Here is a 16,748-nt window from a genome sequence, read left to right as displayed (position 1 = left end):
GCATTCTGATTGTTTATTATTCTGTGATGGAGACTTTGGTTAGGAAAGAAAAGCAGAGGAAGACCACAAATGAGATGAGCTAATGACATTAAGAAGATCGGAGGATACAACTGGAAGCAAGTGGCGCAAAATAGAAAACACTGGATTGATTTGGGGGAGGCGTACGTCCAAAGTTGGATTACTTAAGGCTGAAGAGATATATCTTTAATCAAAAATTTGCATCTACGGTGATGTCGCGGTGTTTTCTGCGGGAAGATCGGTCCGAAAAAAAATTTATTCTTTTTGAGACGATTTATTTAAATTCAAATTGGTGCATCGATTTTAACAATTTTTCGTTTATTTTAAATATCACTGGTAAAAATAATATGGGTTTATATAATTATGATACCTCGTTTTGTAGTTTTTCCGATTTGGTATTACCACAATTTTTAGTACTTTCCTAAAGCTTTGGATATATGTCGGTGCAAACAATGTATAAATGAGGTAATGTTAATTTTACAATCACCTCTATCGAAAGCTGCTTCAAAATATCACCGATATTGTGATCAAAGCAATTTTTGAATTCATATTGTGGCTTATCGAAACGTCTATTTCACACATTCATTATAACATTTTATCGTATTATGTTTGAGCACTTTTTTAATGTCTAATTTAATGATCTGTATAAAACACTAACTCATTTCATGATTTTAACATTTTTGGTAATCGGATATTTACCCCTTTTTAGTGAATGGCCCAAGCATTTTAAAAATGAATACTATCACCTGATACTTGTACATTCGCAGTAAAAATCTGAAACATGGTAATGGAGTATGTGCACGCTTAACTTCCGACCTATCCTATAGGATAATTCCCGTTTCGAATTCGGCGTGAACGCAGCGCATATGGTTGTGTATTTCAAATTGGGGCAACGTTAATCACTGTTGTCAGTTGAGGACACGCTTTGACCAGATCCGGATTAAACGATTTATGAAACTAATTAAGGGCTAATCTTGTGTCAGATATACTTCAAATATCACTAGGAGAGTTTAATATTAAGAATTTATCTATTCTATATGTATATATAAATATATATGTATATATATATATATATATATATAAATATATATATATATATATATATATATATATAAATATATATATATATATATATATATATATATATATATATATATATAGATTTAGATATATATATATATATATATATATATATATATATATATATATAAATATATATATATATATATATATATATATATATATATATATATATATATAAATATATATATATATATATATATATATATATATATATATATATATATATATATATATATATATATATATAGATTTATGTCTTTCTGACATAAATCAAACATCAACATAATCAATGTCATAATGAATTTGTACAAAATTAAATAAAATTAAAATATTGTACTTACATAACTAGATAATTTTAATAAGTTAAGTTTTAATGTTTTGTAAATTTGAAAATTTAATGGATTAACCTCATGTTGTAAGTTTTTATACTAGTTTTATACAATGCTATTTAATTTTAATTTCATTGTATTTACTGATACCATATTTTAGCATATCCTGAAGAAGCAAATAAATTTTGCGAAAGCTAGATAAAGAACAAAGAGTTTCACTTTCCTGCCCTATTAATGACTGCAACCCCAAAATAAAACTTTATTTTATATATATATATATATATATATATATATATATATATATATATATATATATATATATATATATATATATATATATATACCCTGGGTTCTTCATATTGGCGATCAAAAGTCGCCAAATATGAAGAACCCAGGGCGCGCATTTATGATACTTCGAGCACGCCCTCCGATAGATGCAGTTGGTACATAGGTTACTTAGAACATTGTGAAACTGTGGCGTGCATATTTTGAGACATGAAATAAATGGCTAATGCTATAGAATAAAATAAAAAAATCATTATTTTACTATAATTTTATTTTTTAACTTAACTTAAACGCTTTTTATCTTAATCATTCATTTGAAAAAAGAATATTTTGTAACTTAACAGATAAGTGACTCGGCTGGAAAATATATTATATTTTCAAGAACTATTTAGATAAACTAATACAGACTTTATATATATATATATATATATATATATATATATATATATATATATATATATATTTAACTTATATATATATATATATATATATATATATATATATAATATATATAAGTTAAATATATTACAACACTTAAAAAACTAATAATATAATTAACATTATATATACTACACTAATAATATTTATATGTCTTCGTCAGACAAAGACTCACAGTCACTGTCACTGACTAGTCCCCAAGATTAATGACGATAGGATTAATTTCCGAATATAGATCAGTTTGTATTTCTCTTTTAAAATGTTCATCTTCTATCTTTATAATATTATTGCACAATCGATTTTATTAAATTCTTCTTCTGCTAATTTTGTTACGTCCTCAAGTTTAAACGTGACATTTTTTTGACTGACAATATTCTTAACCGTTGCCCAATTTAATTCAATTGGGTTCAAGTCTGGGTGATAGAGGGGTAACCGTAAGGCGGTGTGGCCGTATTCTAGGCACAACTCATCAAATGCGTATGTTATATATCGGTCCTTATAAAATTTAATGAGTTCATATAATTTTGGTTTTAAACTCGTTGGAGTAAAAGATATAGTGTGTTGTGTCAACCATTTAATCATTTCATTCTTCAAACAATTTGAATTAGGCTCTCGATTTATCTGTACATTGTGATAACTAGTATTATCATAAACTATTACTGAATTAGATTTTATGTTCGGTATTAACTTCTCTTTTAGCCATTTCCCGTAATTCCCGTAAACCTGAAACTATCGTATTTTATAATGAGACAAAATACGGTGTTGATGTAGTGGGCCTAATGGCACGCAAGTATTCAGTAAAGGCATCGTCTAGGCGTTGGCCACTTCACAGGCTTTACAGTTTACTTGAATTAGCTGTAATAAATGCCTGGATCTTATGTAAATCTTTGAACAATTCGCCACTAAGTCACAAAAATTATATTCTGAAGCTGAGAGAAGAACTTTGAGAAAAATACGCAGGAACTATAGCTGCTGTCAATCGAGCTACCATCCCAGATAAAACCAAAAAAGCGAACATTCGCTTGTCAAATAAAATCACAGTGCTCTGGAAAGAAATAATTTGTAAAATGCCACGCGTGTAAAAAAACAGACTGTAAAAATGCACTTCCACGCAATATTTTATATGTCCATTATATAGGTATGAGCACTATACAGGGTGTTTCAAAAAGGTATGTCATAAATTAAATCACGCATTCCGGGGACAAAAATAAATTGATTGAATCCAACTTATCTTAGTACAAAAGTGTACACAAAAAAAGTTACAGCCCTTTGAAGTTACAAAATAAAAATTGTTCTTCTGCTAAACAATCCTAAAATCTCCTAAACTACTTGACATTTTGTAATAAAAGTGGACACGTTACTTTCTTGTTCTGAAAGCATTTTTCATACAAAAGAAATATCAAATTCTAAGCTCACAGAAAAATTTTAAGGGGGGTGTACATTCCCTAAATCCCCCCAAACTTCTGAGTACGTTCAAATCAAATGAATTTTGTGGCATCATTAGTTTAACACATTATTTTTAAAACTTTTTTGTCTCTTATCATTTATTGTGTGAATAAAATTAATATTAAAAATGTTGATATTACAATAGCCTACACATGCCAGGAAATGGCAGATATGCATTTAACTTTGAGTAAGTTGGATCAGACTAAATTATGATTTCAATAAACTATCGGGAATATCGTAGGTGAATGTCAAGGAAATAGTGTAGCAGCCGCAAGGCGTTATGCAGTAAAATACCCTAATCGAAATACACCCGATAGACGATTATTTTTTGAAGATGCCTGGAACAAGTACAAGGGTAATAGCTGCTCAACTAAATGTTCCTCACGTAAGGGTTTGGAGGCGTTTGAAGGATCAGCTGCTTAAACCCTATCACTTAACAACGGTTCAAGAGTTATTGGTTGAAGATTATCCTAAAAGGATTGAATTTTGCGATTGGTTGTTAATGGAAAACACTCGAAATAGTAATTTTATTAGAAATATTTTGTTTACCGACGAGGCTACCTTCAGTAGAAATGAAATAACAAACCATCATAACGAGCACCTTTGGGCCGACGAAAATCCTCACGCTAAAAAAACGACTCATCACCAAAGGACTTTCAAAGTTAATGTTTGGGCAGGAATTATGGATAACAATCTAATAGGCCCAGTATTTCTTTCCAACAATTTAAATGGTGATAGTTATTTGCAGTTCTTGACAAACGATTTACAGGAGTATTTGGAAGAAGTGAATATTGCAATAAGGCAAAATATGTGGTTTCTACAAGATGGCGCTCCACCGCATTATAGTAATGAAGTCCGGAAATACCCATGCTGGCAGTATCCTGGTCGGTGGATTGGAAGAGGTCGTGACTCACCTATTTCTTGACCACCCATAAGTCCAGGTCTTAATCCCATGGACTTTTGCTTTTGGGGGTTTATGAAAGAGAAAGTCTATTCTTGTATTCTGTAACAATACAGGACGAACAACAATTGAGGGTTAGAATAATTGAAGCTGCAAATCAATTTCGTCAGAAAAATATGATTTTTCAGCGCATTCGGTTTTCTTTATTAAAACGGTACTAAATGTGTATTGAAGAGAATGGGGGGGGGGGGGGGCAGGGGGGATGAGAATTTTGAACATTTGTTGTAATATCATATTTATAGAAGTATTAGACATTTTTTGTACTTGTTAATTCATTTAAGTCATTTATTTAGTTGCAAGAATTTTTTTAAAGGTTAATGAAAAGGGCAGTAATTCAATAAAAACTGTTTTTTATTGTATTGCATTGTATTTTTATTTTATAAAAAAGTGATAGGAAGCAAAATTTTTTTAAAAATAATGTGTTAAACTAATGATGCCACAAAATTCATTTGATTTGAACGTACTCAAAAGTTTGGGGATTTAGGGCTGCCCACCCCCCTTAAAATTTTTCTGTGCGTTTAGATTTTGTTGTTTATTTTGTATGAAAAATGCTTTTAGAACAAGAAAGTACCGTGTCCATTTTTATTACAAAATGTCAAGTAGTTTAGGAGATAATGCAAAAAAACAATTTTTATTTTGTAACTTCAAAGGGCTGTAACTTTTTTGTGTACACTTTTGTACTAAGGTAAGTTGGATGCAATCAATTTATTTTTGTCCCCGGAATGCGTGATTTAATTTATGACATACATTTTTGAAACACCCTGTATAGTAATGTTTTATATTAGTTATTCACTTGGTTTATTACCATAATTTATTATAAAATAAATATATAATATTTTCTTCAGAGTTTCCTTTTATATTTTCGACATAGATCATACGAGTCAAAAATAACCTGTTCGCGGTTATAGGATGGACAAAAATGTCCGCGATTTTAATCTTAAACAAAAATATTATTTAACATCATAACGATGTAAAAATAATTTACCATGGTTCAAAACGAACTGTTATTTTTTATCTTTTTGCTTGCATATTTAAACATTAAATATAAAGAACTAAAAGAGTGACGCTCTACTTTGAAAACGTAAAAACACCCTATTTTTAGTTTTAAGGAAACCTAATCTTTTGCTTCACAAAAGGGCGAACTGCGGCTATGCGATGTTAATATTGAAATATTAACTCTTAGCAAAGATAAATACCTTTCTCCAGAATACACATTTTACTTGTTCCTTTACCTCATAAATAGTCTGCGGTTGAAATGTGGTATACTGTCGGTACACCGAATGCACGTTGCACTTTTTATAATAGAAGAACTCCATTTATTTTAGAATGTGCTTTCGAGTTTTTACTGAATTTTTCCTATTATGTGATTTATATTAATCTATATTATGTTGTAGACTTCAAAGAGAGTGTGTTCATCTGTTTCTTGTTAAACTAAACTCAAAACAGATAAATAAAAAATAGAAACTTGAAAAAAAAACAGTTTTTAGCAGTTAAAAGATGATTGCATAAACAAATTTGTTATATTTACCTTTTATTTCCCAGTTAATATAAAATTTTTCCTCTTCTCTTAGAGCCATTTATTCCGAATGAGATTTTCAAGCCATGAAATTCTGCGCCATGTACATAGCATAATATCCCGAGTATTTCTCATGATATGAACGAAATATCATAATTTTTGTTTTTAGTCTTATCAATCATTCATATTTTTAATCTTACGAGTACATCTTGATTTTTTGTTAATACATTCATGAATTTGGTGGATGCGCCAAAGTTAAATAGTCGTAATCCAAAAGCTTCGATCTTCTTGCTGATAGTCTTGGTGAGAGTCCAATATTCTAATCCTTAAAATGTAACTAGAAACCATATTTTAAATAGTCTACATTTTTGAAATCATGAATGTGTTGCTTGTGTGAGTCCATTTCAAAAGGTAAAAGAAATAATAAATTAGACTTACTCACAATCAATTTAATTTAACTATCAGACAGACGACCGGTTTCGCTTTCTACAATATGCAAAGCATCTTCAGGTCACGATACAAAGTTAAATTAATGCTGAAAATAATAAACCCATATTAGGGTGTTGTCTAATAAAGGTAAAACAAAGATAGGTGATATAAATTATATAAATTACAGTAATTATGCCAATATTACATGTCTGTGGTTTTTAAAAACGAATAAAATATTTAAGCAGACAAGGTAAGACCCATAAATTGGTAAAATAGTCTATTAAACTGTAATGAAATAATAAATAAACAAATAAATAAAACATTACTTACATGCCGGTACCCTATTAATTGATGGTTGAAAGAACATGGTTCAAACTATCTTGTATTGTTGATTGGAGAACTCAAGTTAACTATTGTAATTGTTTAACAGTAAACGGGGAAGTTCTTGAGGAGACATGTTTTATCTAATGAAAAAATTAAAATTGAGACACTTTAAGGCACACAGAAAACACACAGAAAACACTTAAAAAACGGGGGGACAAAACAGACATTAAATTTAAAAAGGGAGGATTTTAAAAGAACTACATCTCTTACTTGGAGACAATGAGTTTTTATGTATTATATATCAGATTTTAGAGGTAAACTTGACAAATGTAGGTTAAAGTGTGACAGTTCTTCTTCTATTTTAAATGGTGTGAATTAGGCTGTAAGTTAAGTTATCTAGTTTTATGAAATAAGCTGATATTAATAAATGTCTGGAATTTTTTTAATTTTAAATTTAGATATCAAAGTTATTTGATGTGTTCATATTGGCATACTTTAACAAACTTTAAATAATTAGATTACAATGTAACAATATAAATAATTGTAATACATCTTCTATGATAACTAACTCAGCTTAGTCAAAGTTACAGAACAAACTTAAGTGATTATTTGGTAATTAAATTAAATTAAATATGTACATTTTTAATCAAAATCTATAACAAAATTACAAACTTTTTTTGAAATAATTGTCGGTGTGAGTTATCTGTCATAGTGTGTATAAATATTTTCAAATATTTATTCCAGTTCTGATATGTTAATATGAAACTTAAATAATAAGCAAATAAACTATTGATGATAACATTATTGATAAATTAAAGAAAATTGACTGAATTATTAAGCATTCAATAGTTAGTTGGTAATTTTAATATCTGACAGTTGGGACCGGAAATTGGTTATACCAACAGGTAAAAGTTCTCTATTTAAACCGGTGTAAAGTAAAATTATTCTTATTTCAAATTTTCCTGTACCATGAGCAGAAATATCATCAAACCGACATGAACAATGGTGAGTTTGTATAATAATTTCTGTAACACTTTAACAATTTCAAATTTATAGCGGTTTATAGTTAAATATAATATTTCTATTTGAAAATGTTAATTTGCATATTATTAGGAATAACAAAATTCATTTAATCAATACTGCTAGTCTGAACGATCCCACAATGTTGTGTTGGGAACAATCACACCACGTGTTGAATTTGAAATCAAATATTTTGTAAAATGAGTGTATTTCGCAACCAGATGGGATGTAATAATAATTTTGGGTTAAATAAGTTGAGGTACCATACCAGTTCAATACTGATATTTAATATAGTTTTAGGAAAATGTAGTTTCTAGTAATATGTTAATGAAATTCTGTGAACAAAAAACAAAGATCCATGGGGGACCATATTTTAAACTTTATGTAGAGAATTTAAATAATCCAAGAAGTATATCAAATGTATTTGAATGTATATGGGATTCTGGAATAAAGTATTGTTTGATCATGATATTGAAGTTAATTCCAAAAATGCATGAAGATAATGGATAATATATGGAAACCTCATATGAAAGTTGATTTTGGGGAATCAATTCTATAAGTATTATATATATATATATATATATATATATATATATATATATATATTATATATTAATTTATCAATAATGTTATCATCAATAGTTTATTTGCTTATTATTTAAGTTCCATATTAACATATCAGAACTGGAATAAATATTTGAAAATATTTATACACACCATGACAGATAACTCACACCGATAATTATTTCAAAGAAAGTTTGTAATTTTGTTATACATTTTGATTACAAATGTACATATTTAATTTAATTTAATTACCAAATAATCACTTAAGTTTGTTCTGTAACTTTGACTAAGCTAAGTTAGTTATCATAGAAGATGTATTACAATTATTTATATTGTTTCATTGTAATCTAATTATTTAACGTTTGTTAAAGTATGCCAATATTAACACATCAAATAACTTTGATATCTAAATTTAAAATTAAAAAATTTCCAGACATTTATTAATATCAGCGTATTTCATAAAACTAGATAACTTAACTTACAGCCTAACTCACACCATTTAAAATAGAAGAAGAACTGTCACACTTTAACCTACATTTGTCAAGTTTACCTCTAAAATCTGATATATAACACATAAAAAACTCATTGTCTCCAAGTAAGAGATGTAGTTCTTTTAAAATCCTCCCTTTTTAAATTTAATGTCTGTTTTGTCCCCCAGTTTTTTAAGTGTTTTCTGTGTATTTTCTGTGTGTCTTAAAGTGTCTCAATTTTAATTTTTAACTTTATATATTGGACTTTACAACAATTTGCCACATATTGTAACATCACTTTATCAAAGAAATTTGATAATTACAAGCTGATATAATTGCACACCCACACAATTTGTACATCTATTCTTATTCATTGTCTCACAACTGTCACCTTCCAAAACAAAATTAAAATCTCAATAAATAACACACGTTTCATAAATATATCTCCAGAATAAATATAAATAACTTTAAAGAACTTAATGGTATAGAACATTACTTTCATCAAACAAACAATTACATTTACCTATCTCTACTTCATTGGATAAAATCTGTCTCCTCAAGAACTTCCCCGTTTACTGTTAAACAATTACAATAGTTAACTTGAGTTCTCCAATCAACAATACAAGATAGTTTGAACCATGTTCTTTCAACCATCAATTAATAGAGTACCGGCATGTAAGTAATGTTTTATTTATTTGTTTATTTATTATTTCATTACAGTTTAATAGACTATTTTACCAATTTGTGGGTCTTACCTTGTCTGCTTAAACATTTTATTCGTTTTTAAAAACCACAGACATGTAATATTGGCATAATTACTGTAATTTATATAATTTATATCACCTATTTTTGTTTTACCTTTATTAGACAACACCCTAATATGGGTTTATTATTTTCAGCATTAATTTAACTTTGTATCGTGACCTGAAGATGCTTTGCATATTTTAGAAAGCGAAACCGGTCGTCTGATAGTTAAATTAAATTGATTGTGAGTAAGTCTAATTTATTATTTCTTTTACCTTCTACATTTTTGATTATGAGTAGGATCGGGGCACCTAAATAGTTTAGATATTTTTTAAAATATTCTCCTTGATTTTTCTATAGAGCATTTAATTTCCATATAATGACTAAAATCTTCGTTGTAAGGTTTTCCAAAATACAAATTTATCATAAAGTTAGCTGTTGACATATATCTTTTCAGTTTGGTTTTTGTTTTTGGAAATTATCATATATTTAATTTTTCTTAAATTATTTAATAAGAACGAAAAAGTTAAGAAATAGAATGACTTATGTATGTAGCAGAAAAAAAAAAAAAGTAGAATGCAGAATATAGAAGAGTACTTATATCTTAGACAAATTATCTAATTGACCATAGAAAATCAAACTACTGAATTGAAACGTCGAATAAGACTGGGCTGCGTTTGAAAAACTAAACTAATATAGAAAAATGAAAAATATCAAAAATATCACAGCATCAAAATATTTGACCAACGTATTTTATCGCTTCTAACATACGAAGTACAAATATGTGACTCTGATGAAAGACAAAGTGGCTAAAAAACTAAAAAAGAAGAAAAATGATTGGATAAGGAACAGGAATAAAAGTAAAATGTACTATACCTAAAGCTAGATTTTAAATTGATATATGCTGGCCACAACACTAGACAAAAAGATGGTAGATGGAACGGACAAATTATTTATTGGTGACCATGGTAATACAAACGTGGAATGCAAAACGCAGATGGCTATTTCCAATACTAGAAAAATAAAGGGCATAAGATAGATAACATTCAATGATAGTCCGTATTTTTAACTGCTATTGATTACTGTATTGTGTAAAAAAATAATGTGTCATTTAAATATATTAAGCTATTTATTTGTTACTCATTTACTTTAATTCCTCTACCAATTGGACAAAAGACTTTTTAAACGATTTTTTATCGAAGTTAAGTAAAACAATGGGCATTAGACTGTGCATATGCATTTTATCCCTTTCTTTGATTTTAATATTATCTAATTCCTTTCCAAGAATACGAATAATATATGGATACAGTATGGTAGTTTTAATAAATATCTTAGTTTTACATTGGATGACTTTGCCCTCTAGTAACTTCAGAAATATGGTTGTTGCCCAATTCTACTCTCATTAAAAAATTTGCCTATGTATATCTTCCATTTGTTTTTCTCTTTAGTTTGGTCTGTTACTAGGTTTTCATGCTTATGATGATATTTTTCCATATAACCGGTAGAATATGGCACAGACACACATTTCCGTGGATTTTAGGTCCGTTCTTGAGATCGTCAACAGACGACCGCTATTTCAGGATATGTTGGAATTTAGCCTGTCACAACATTTAGTAGAACTTACTAGACTCACCATAAAGCAAATGGTAAATAAAATTAAAGTACACCGAAAAGTATTCTAGTATTCGACGAGATATATTTTCATATGTTTTTGTTCAGTATAGCTTAGAAAAATTACAAAGGATGTATGGATATTTGCATACGCATACATACACGAAACATAAGCGCTGGGTTTAATTTTTGAAGAAACATATAACAACTTTCAATAGGATACGATGACACCATCGTCCAGTATTGCAACTATGACATCAGCGTCACTTGCCGCTGGCTCTCCGTCTTTATGTATGCTCGCACCCCCACCAAGAATCTACCACTACTATTGATGTGCGCTGGAGACAAAACACAAATAAAGCTGAATTCAATCCGGAGTATCGATCTGGTAGAAGCTCCTATCTCGGGTCCCTGAGTACTAATCAGAATCAGTGTCCTTTCACGTACCTAGCGATAGAGTATTGATTAATCGCTTTCGTTGCTTGTCTGTGTCTAGTATTGATCTCTCACTTAGACTGAGTATTCATCAGCCATTTCCCGGTTTTTCGGTATTGACCAAAGATCACCCTTTGTCTCACCCATTCGAATATCGCTAATCTTTATTTTTGATCATCGGCCATTTATTTGATTTTATTTTTGTTATTTATTTGAATATATTTTTATTTACTAAGTCTGCTGCCTAGTGGAGCTACCCTTCACTAATTGGCACGCGAGCAAAAGTAAAATACCGCTTCATCCAGCAACGACAGACACAAACTCAGTAACAGGGCCACGGCAGGTACGTCGTGGATATATCGCCTGTCCAAAGACAAATTAGAGTAGAAAGCTGAAATGATCGGCTTAGATTCAGAAGGAACCGTCTTAGATATAAGATTGCGACTAAGAGACTATTGGCATAACTGAGATGAACGACCCCAAAAGTCGCCCAGCTCGAGTACGGCTCGACTGATCTGACGTATAAGACCTCGTGGAAAAGAGGGTAGAAAGAAGTAAATATTAAAGAGTTGTTGGTTGAAATTTGGATTACCAAAGGGAACTTACCTTTACGTTAAGTTGTTTAGGCACTACATTCCTAAGGCCTGTTTGGTTTCCATTTTCTTATCTCTAACTTTTCAATATTTACTTCTTGAGCTACTCTATTTCTAACGAGATCTTGTAAGTCACGACCAGATGAGCCAGTCTAGAGCTGAGAGACTTTGTGCTCAATTTTGCTATTTTGCAACTCAGATTTTTTTACAAAGATTTACATGGGAAAATGATCAATTTTGCGCTCGAAGTTATTATGCTTATCTACTCCGATGGCCATCTATAAGAATCGTAACAATGCTCCTTTGTAAGAGCACTGTTTTTAGGAAATTACATACATTATGAACAGGGATCCTATCGTGCTCATACCAGCTAAACTCTTACTTTAAACTATGGGTTATTTTAGTTTAAACCACGTAAAACATTATTACCTTCTTGAAGGATTTTTGCTCATACTTTTTAAGAATTATTTGAAGTACTGCTTCATACTCATCTTCATTAACAAATTTACATTTATTTCTTGGAAATTTCTCTTACTTCTCTTGCGATAAATAAAAAAACAATTTAAATAATTTATCTTGGCATACTTAAACAAACAGCATCATAAATAAACTACTATCAGCAATAAAGTGGAACAGTTTGCAAATGCATATTAGTAAAGTAATAGCTTTAGATATAGGGCTTAGGGGAATATCGTATAACTCTAATACTATGTAATTAGAAATATATGTATAACTGAAGGACAGAGTAAACTTGTAATTGGAAATCGGATTCCAGTGTAAATTCTAATATAGTCATTAATTACTTTTTCTCTAAATGTAAATATTTTTAAGATAATATGTTTTTAAATAGATGTCATTCCTATTTCAGAAGCCAACGAGTAAACACCTGGCTTCTACTAATCGTATCTTTAATAAAAACTTGTCAGTTTAATGTGACTGTTTATCAAGTAAATATTAGTATTAAGTCGATATGACTTAAATATTTTTGTCAACTAAAATAAGACCAGTCGTTTCTGGTCATACTTAATATTTTGGCAGCTATAACATTAAAATCAAATTATGGCATTTTTACAAACAGCTCAACCTAGCTTCGCCGCAGTAACCAAAATCACACAGAAAAAATCTACAACAGCATTATCATGTCTCAGTAGAACTCAAGCCACAATTGGCGAAATTGTTACCTCTAAAAAAATAACTTTCTGCTTCACGTATTTCTAACCAGCGTATATGCATCTATCTTTCTTATGTATCCGTGGTAGATAATCTTCTAAAAAATAATGCGACTATTTCTGTTAGAAATAAAATAATATCTATTCGCAGGCTTATTACACCTGCAAAGAGGAGTATTTTCTATCGTGTTTCCTTCGATCCCGAATGCACTAATAGACCAAGCACTTAAAAATGAACTAGGATTACAACTTGTTCCCCCTATCTCGTTTTCCGATGTAGTTCACCAGAAGACGAATATGCTCACATCTTCAATTTTCGACGCTTAGTCTTTGTGATACCAGATAAAGAATACTTTGATTAAATTAAATACTTCAATTGTAATCTCATATGAAAATACAAATTATAGGATCTTTATCACTTCAGACAAACTCGAACGCTTTTTATGTAAGCAATCTGGACACACTGCAGACTCCTATCCTAACCCTTAAGAAATCTCTAGCAATCCCTCTCCAAATACAACTTCTAGCCAAATGACACTTGATCCTCCTTCTAGTATATCTCCTTTTTAAAAGAAGAAATATATTCAAATAACCCACCTACTGACATAACAATCCCAAATAAACAGTCTTTAACACCAGTATCTGTCCCTTCTAACTCGGGGAGAAAAAGAACTCGTTCTACTGACACAAGTCTGGAATCACCTTTTTTACTGGTTACCGTTAGCCCCCTAAACTTAAATTCTAATAACACACTAAACACAACAACCTTCGCAACTCATAAATCAGCTCCCAAAAAGACTACAAAAACTGATGACAAAGAAATTGGTAAAATTAATCCATCTACCCATTCAAGTATTGAAAAATTAATTTGTGCTAATCCAGAAAAAAATTGGTTATCAGCATTACAAATAATTGCCTTCATAGAAAATTCATTTGGGAGTAGTGATCCTCTTAATGAAGCTCATGATTTCACCACGAACATTCATGCTCTCCTCGAAGCTCTTACACAAATATACCAAACTGTATCCGATAGATCACTTAAAAATCGCATTATAAGAATAACGAAAAAGCTAAAACGCACATTAAATTCTACAGACGCTGACGAATTTACCAGCCTTACGTCCAATAATTCATGTGACTCTAACTGCAATGATATCGATCTTTTTTAAAAATTACGTAATTAGTACAAGGTATATTCTTTCTACTAACTAACTAAGTTTTTAAATTCACTATTGTACAATGGAACTGTGACGGATACTATCCGCGTCTTAAACACATACAATATCTTATATTAATTTACCATCCAGATTTTCTTTGTCTCCAAGAGACTAATTTTAATACAACTAATATTTTTTATCCTAATTCCTGTGAAGGATACCACTTCATTAGGACGAACTGCTTCAGAGCTAGTGGAGGTGTATCAATATTTGCGTCCAGCGAAATCTTTTCAACAATGCTACCTTTAGTAACGAATCTGCAGGCAATTGCCATAGCTATATATTGCCCTAATAAACTTACCATCTGCTCCATATATATTCCCCCAAACCATTCTCTAAAAGAAGAAGAGCTACTAGAGCTTATATTTTAACTTTTACAGCCGTTTATACTTACAGGAAACTTCAATGCACATAACAGTATGTGGGGTTCTCAATTAACATTTGGACGGGGATAAGTATTTGAAAATATTATTAACTGCACAAACTCATGTCTTCTTAATACAGCATCTAATACTCATTTTAATATTTTTTCTGGTATCTTTCTCTGCTATAGATCTTAGTATTAGTGATCCTAAATCTGCACCTTTTTTAACCGGGTAAACAGCTGACGATCTCTTTGATAGCAATCATTATCCTATAATAATTTCCAACAATTGTACTGGGACTGCCTCTGCCAAAAGCTATTGGCGTCTAAATAAAGCTAACTGACCAGAATATTCAAAAGCTATTGACACCCTCTTGCTAGCTTATGATCATCTAATAGTCAATGATGTAGACTATTTGTTACTTCAATAACAGACATTCTTTCAGCTGCTAAGACTCACATTGGCAAAACAACATTCTCTCCAAATCATAAAGCAGTTTCTTGGTGGAACTCTTCTTGTGAAGAGGCGATATCTAAAAAAGCTTGAAATAAGTACCAAAAAAATAAAAGCCTTGAAAATTTAATAAATTCCAAAAAATTTAAAGCCAAAGCCAAACACGTCGTTAAAAAAGTAAAAAATCATCCTGGGAAGATTACGTATCATCTATTAACGAAAACTTCAAATCTAGCCAACTTTGGAAAAAATACGACAAATTCAAGATCACAAAACTAATAATAAAATTACTCGTTTAATTTCAAATGGTATAGAGATCACTTCACATGAATTTATTCCTAACACTTTAGCCAAACATTTCGAAGAGGAGTTCAGGAATAAAACTAATAATATTACTTTATCTCATTATGACTTATATGCACATAGAAATCATCTGATATCATCTGGATATAGTAGATCCCTTAATTCTCCTTTTACTATTCATGAGCTAATATCTACCTTAGCTAATAGAAGAAACACCGCAGCTGCTCCTGATGATATTCCTTATTCATTCCTAAAGCATTTGTCTTATTATGGTCTTAATATACTCCTTAATTTATACAATATAATCTGGAGTTCCCATAAATTTCCATCTCAGTGGAGCAAATCTATTGTTATACCAATATTCAAGCCAAATCAGCCAATTATCTTTCCACAATCTTACAAAGCCTATCTCCCTTACATGAACTATGTGTAAACCAATGGAAAAAATGATCAACAAACGTCTTTTATGGTATTTTGAAAAACACAAGATTATTCCAAAGGAACAATCTGGCTACCAAAGACAGCGCTCCATAAGAGATACTCTGGTATTACTTCAAACCCATATCTCTAACGCAATTAATTGCAAGCAAGATTTGATAGCAACTATCTTTGATATAGAAGGTGCATTTGATACCATCTCTAGAAAATCAATCCTTGACAAACTTTCTGAATGTAAGCTTACTGGAAACATATACCCATGTATCAAAAACTTCCTAACATCTAGATCATTTGGGGTTTCTGTCAATAACTTCCTTTCGTCTCCACACATCCAACATGATGGAGTTCCTCAAGGTTCAGTTTTAAGCACATTCTTATTCATTCTTTCGATTAGCAAGTTAAGTGAAAATATAGCTGCACTAATTAAATGCGTATTATATGCCGATGACCTAATAATGTAAGTAGGACTTACCGTCTCCTACTCTAAATCCAAAGTTATTAAATTTAGCAGACAAATGAGTTCTGTTAATCCTGAAA

At 30.2% G+C, this 16,748-nt stretch overlaps 1 protein-coding gene across 3 annotated transcripts in view; it reads left to right on the top strand.

Annotated features, from left to right (window-relative positions):
• The window catches only part of LOC140439959 (tolloid-like protein 1), a 740,970-nt gene that overhangs the window by 190,355 nt on the left and 533,867 nt on the right, over positions 1–16,748 (top strand). The window contains exon 1 of one of the 3 annotated variants that reach the window (XM_072530154.1): positions 7,773–7,834. The exons of the other annotated variants lie outside the window; for them this stretch is intronic. Within the exon in view, the coding sequence (XP_072386255.1) occupies positions 7,825–7,834 (10 nt within the window). The 5' untranslated portion in view covers positions 7,773–7,824. Of the gene's footprint in view, positions 1–7,772; positions 7,835–16,748 lie in introns of those variants that run through there. 3 annotated transcript variants of the gene reach the window in all.

Source organism: Diabrotica undecimpunctata, chromosome 4 (genome assembly GCF_040954645.1).
Source record: "Diabrotica undecimpunctata isolate CICGRU chromosome 4, icDiaUnde3, whole genome shotgun sequence".
In the NCBI taxonomy this organism is placed as follows: domain Eukaryota; kingdom Metazoa; phylum Arthropoda; class Insecta; order Coleoptera; family Chrysomelidae; genus Diabrotica; species Diabrotica undecimpunctata.
This window is presented reverse-complemented; position numbering and strand designations above follow the sequence as displayed.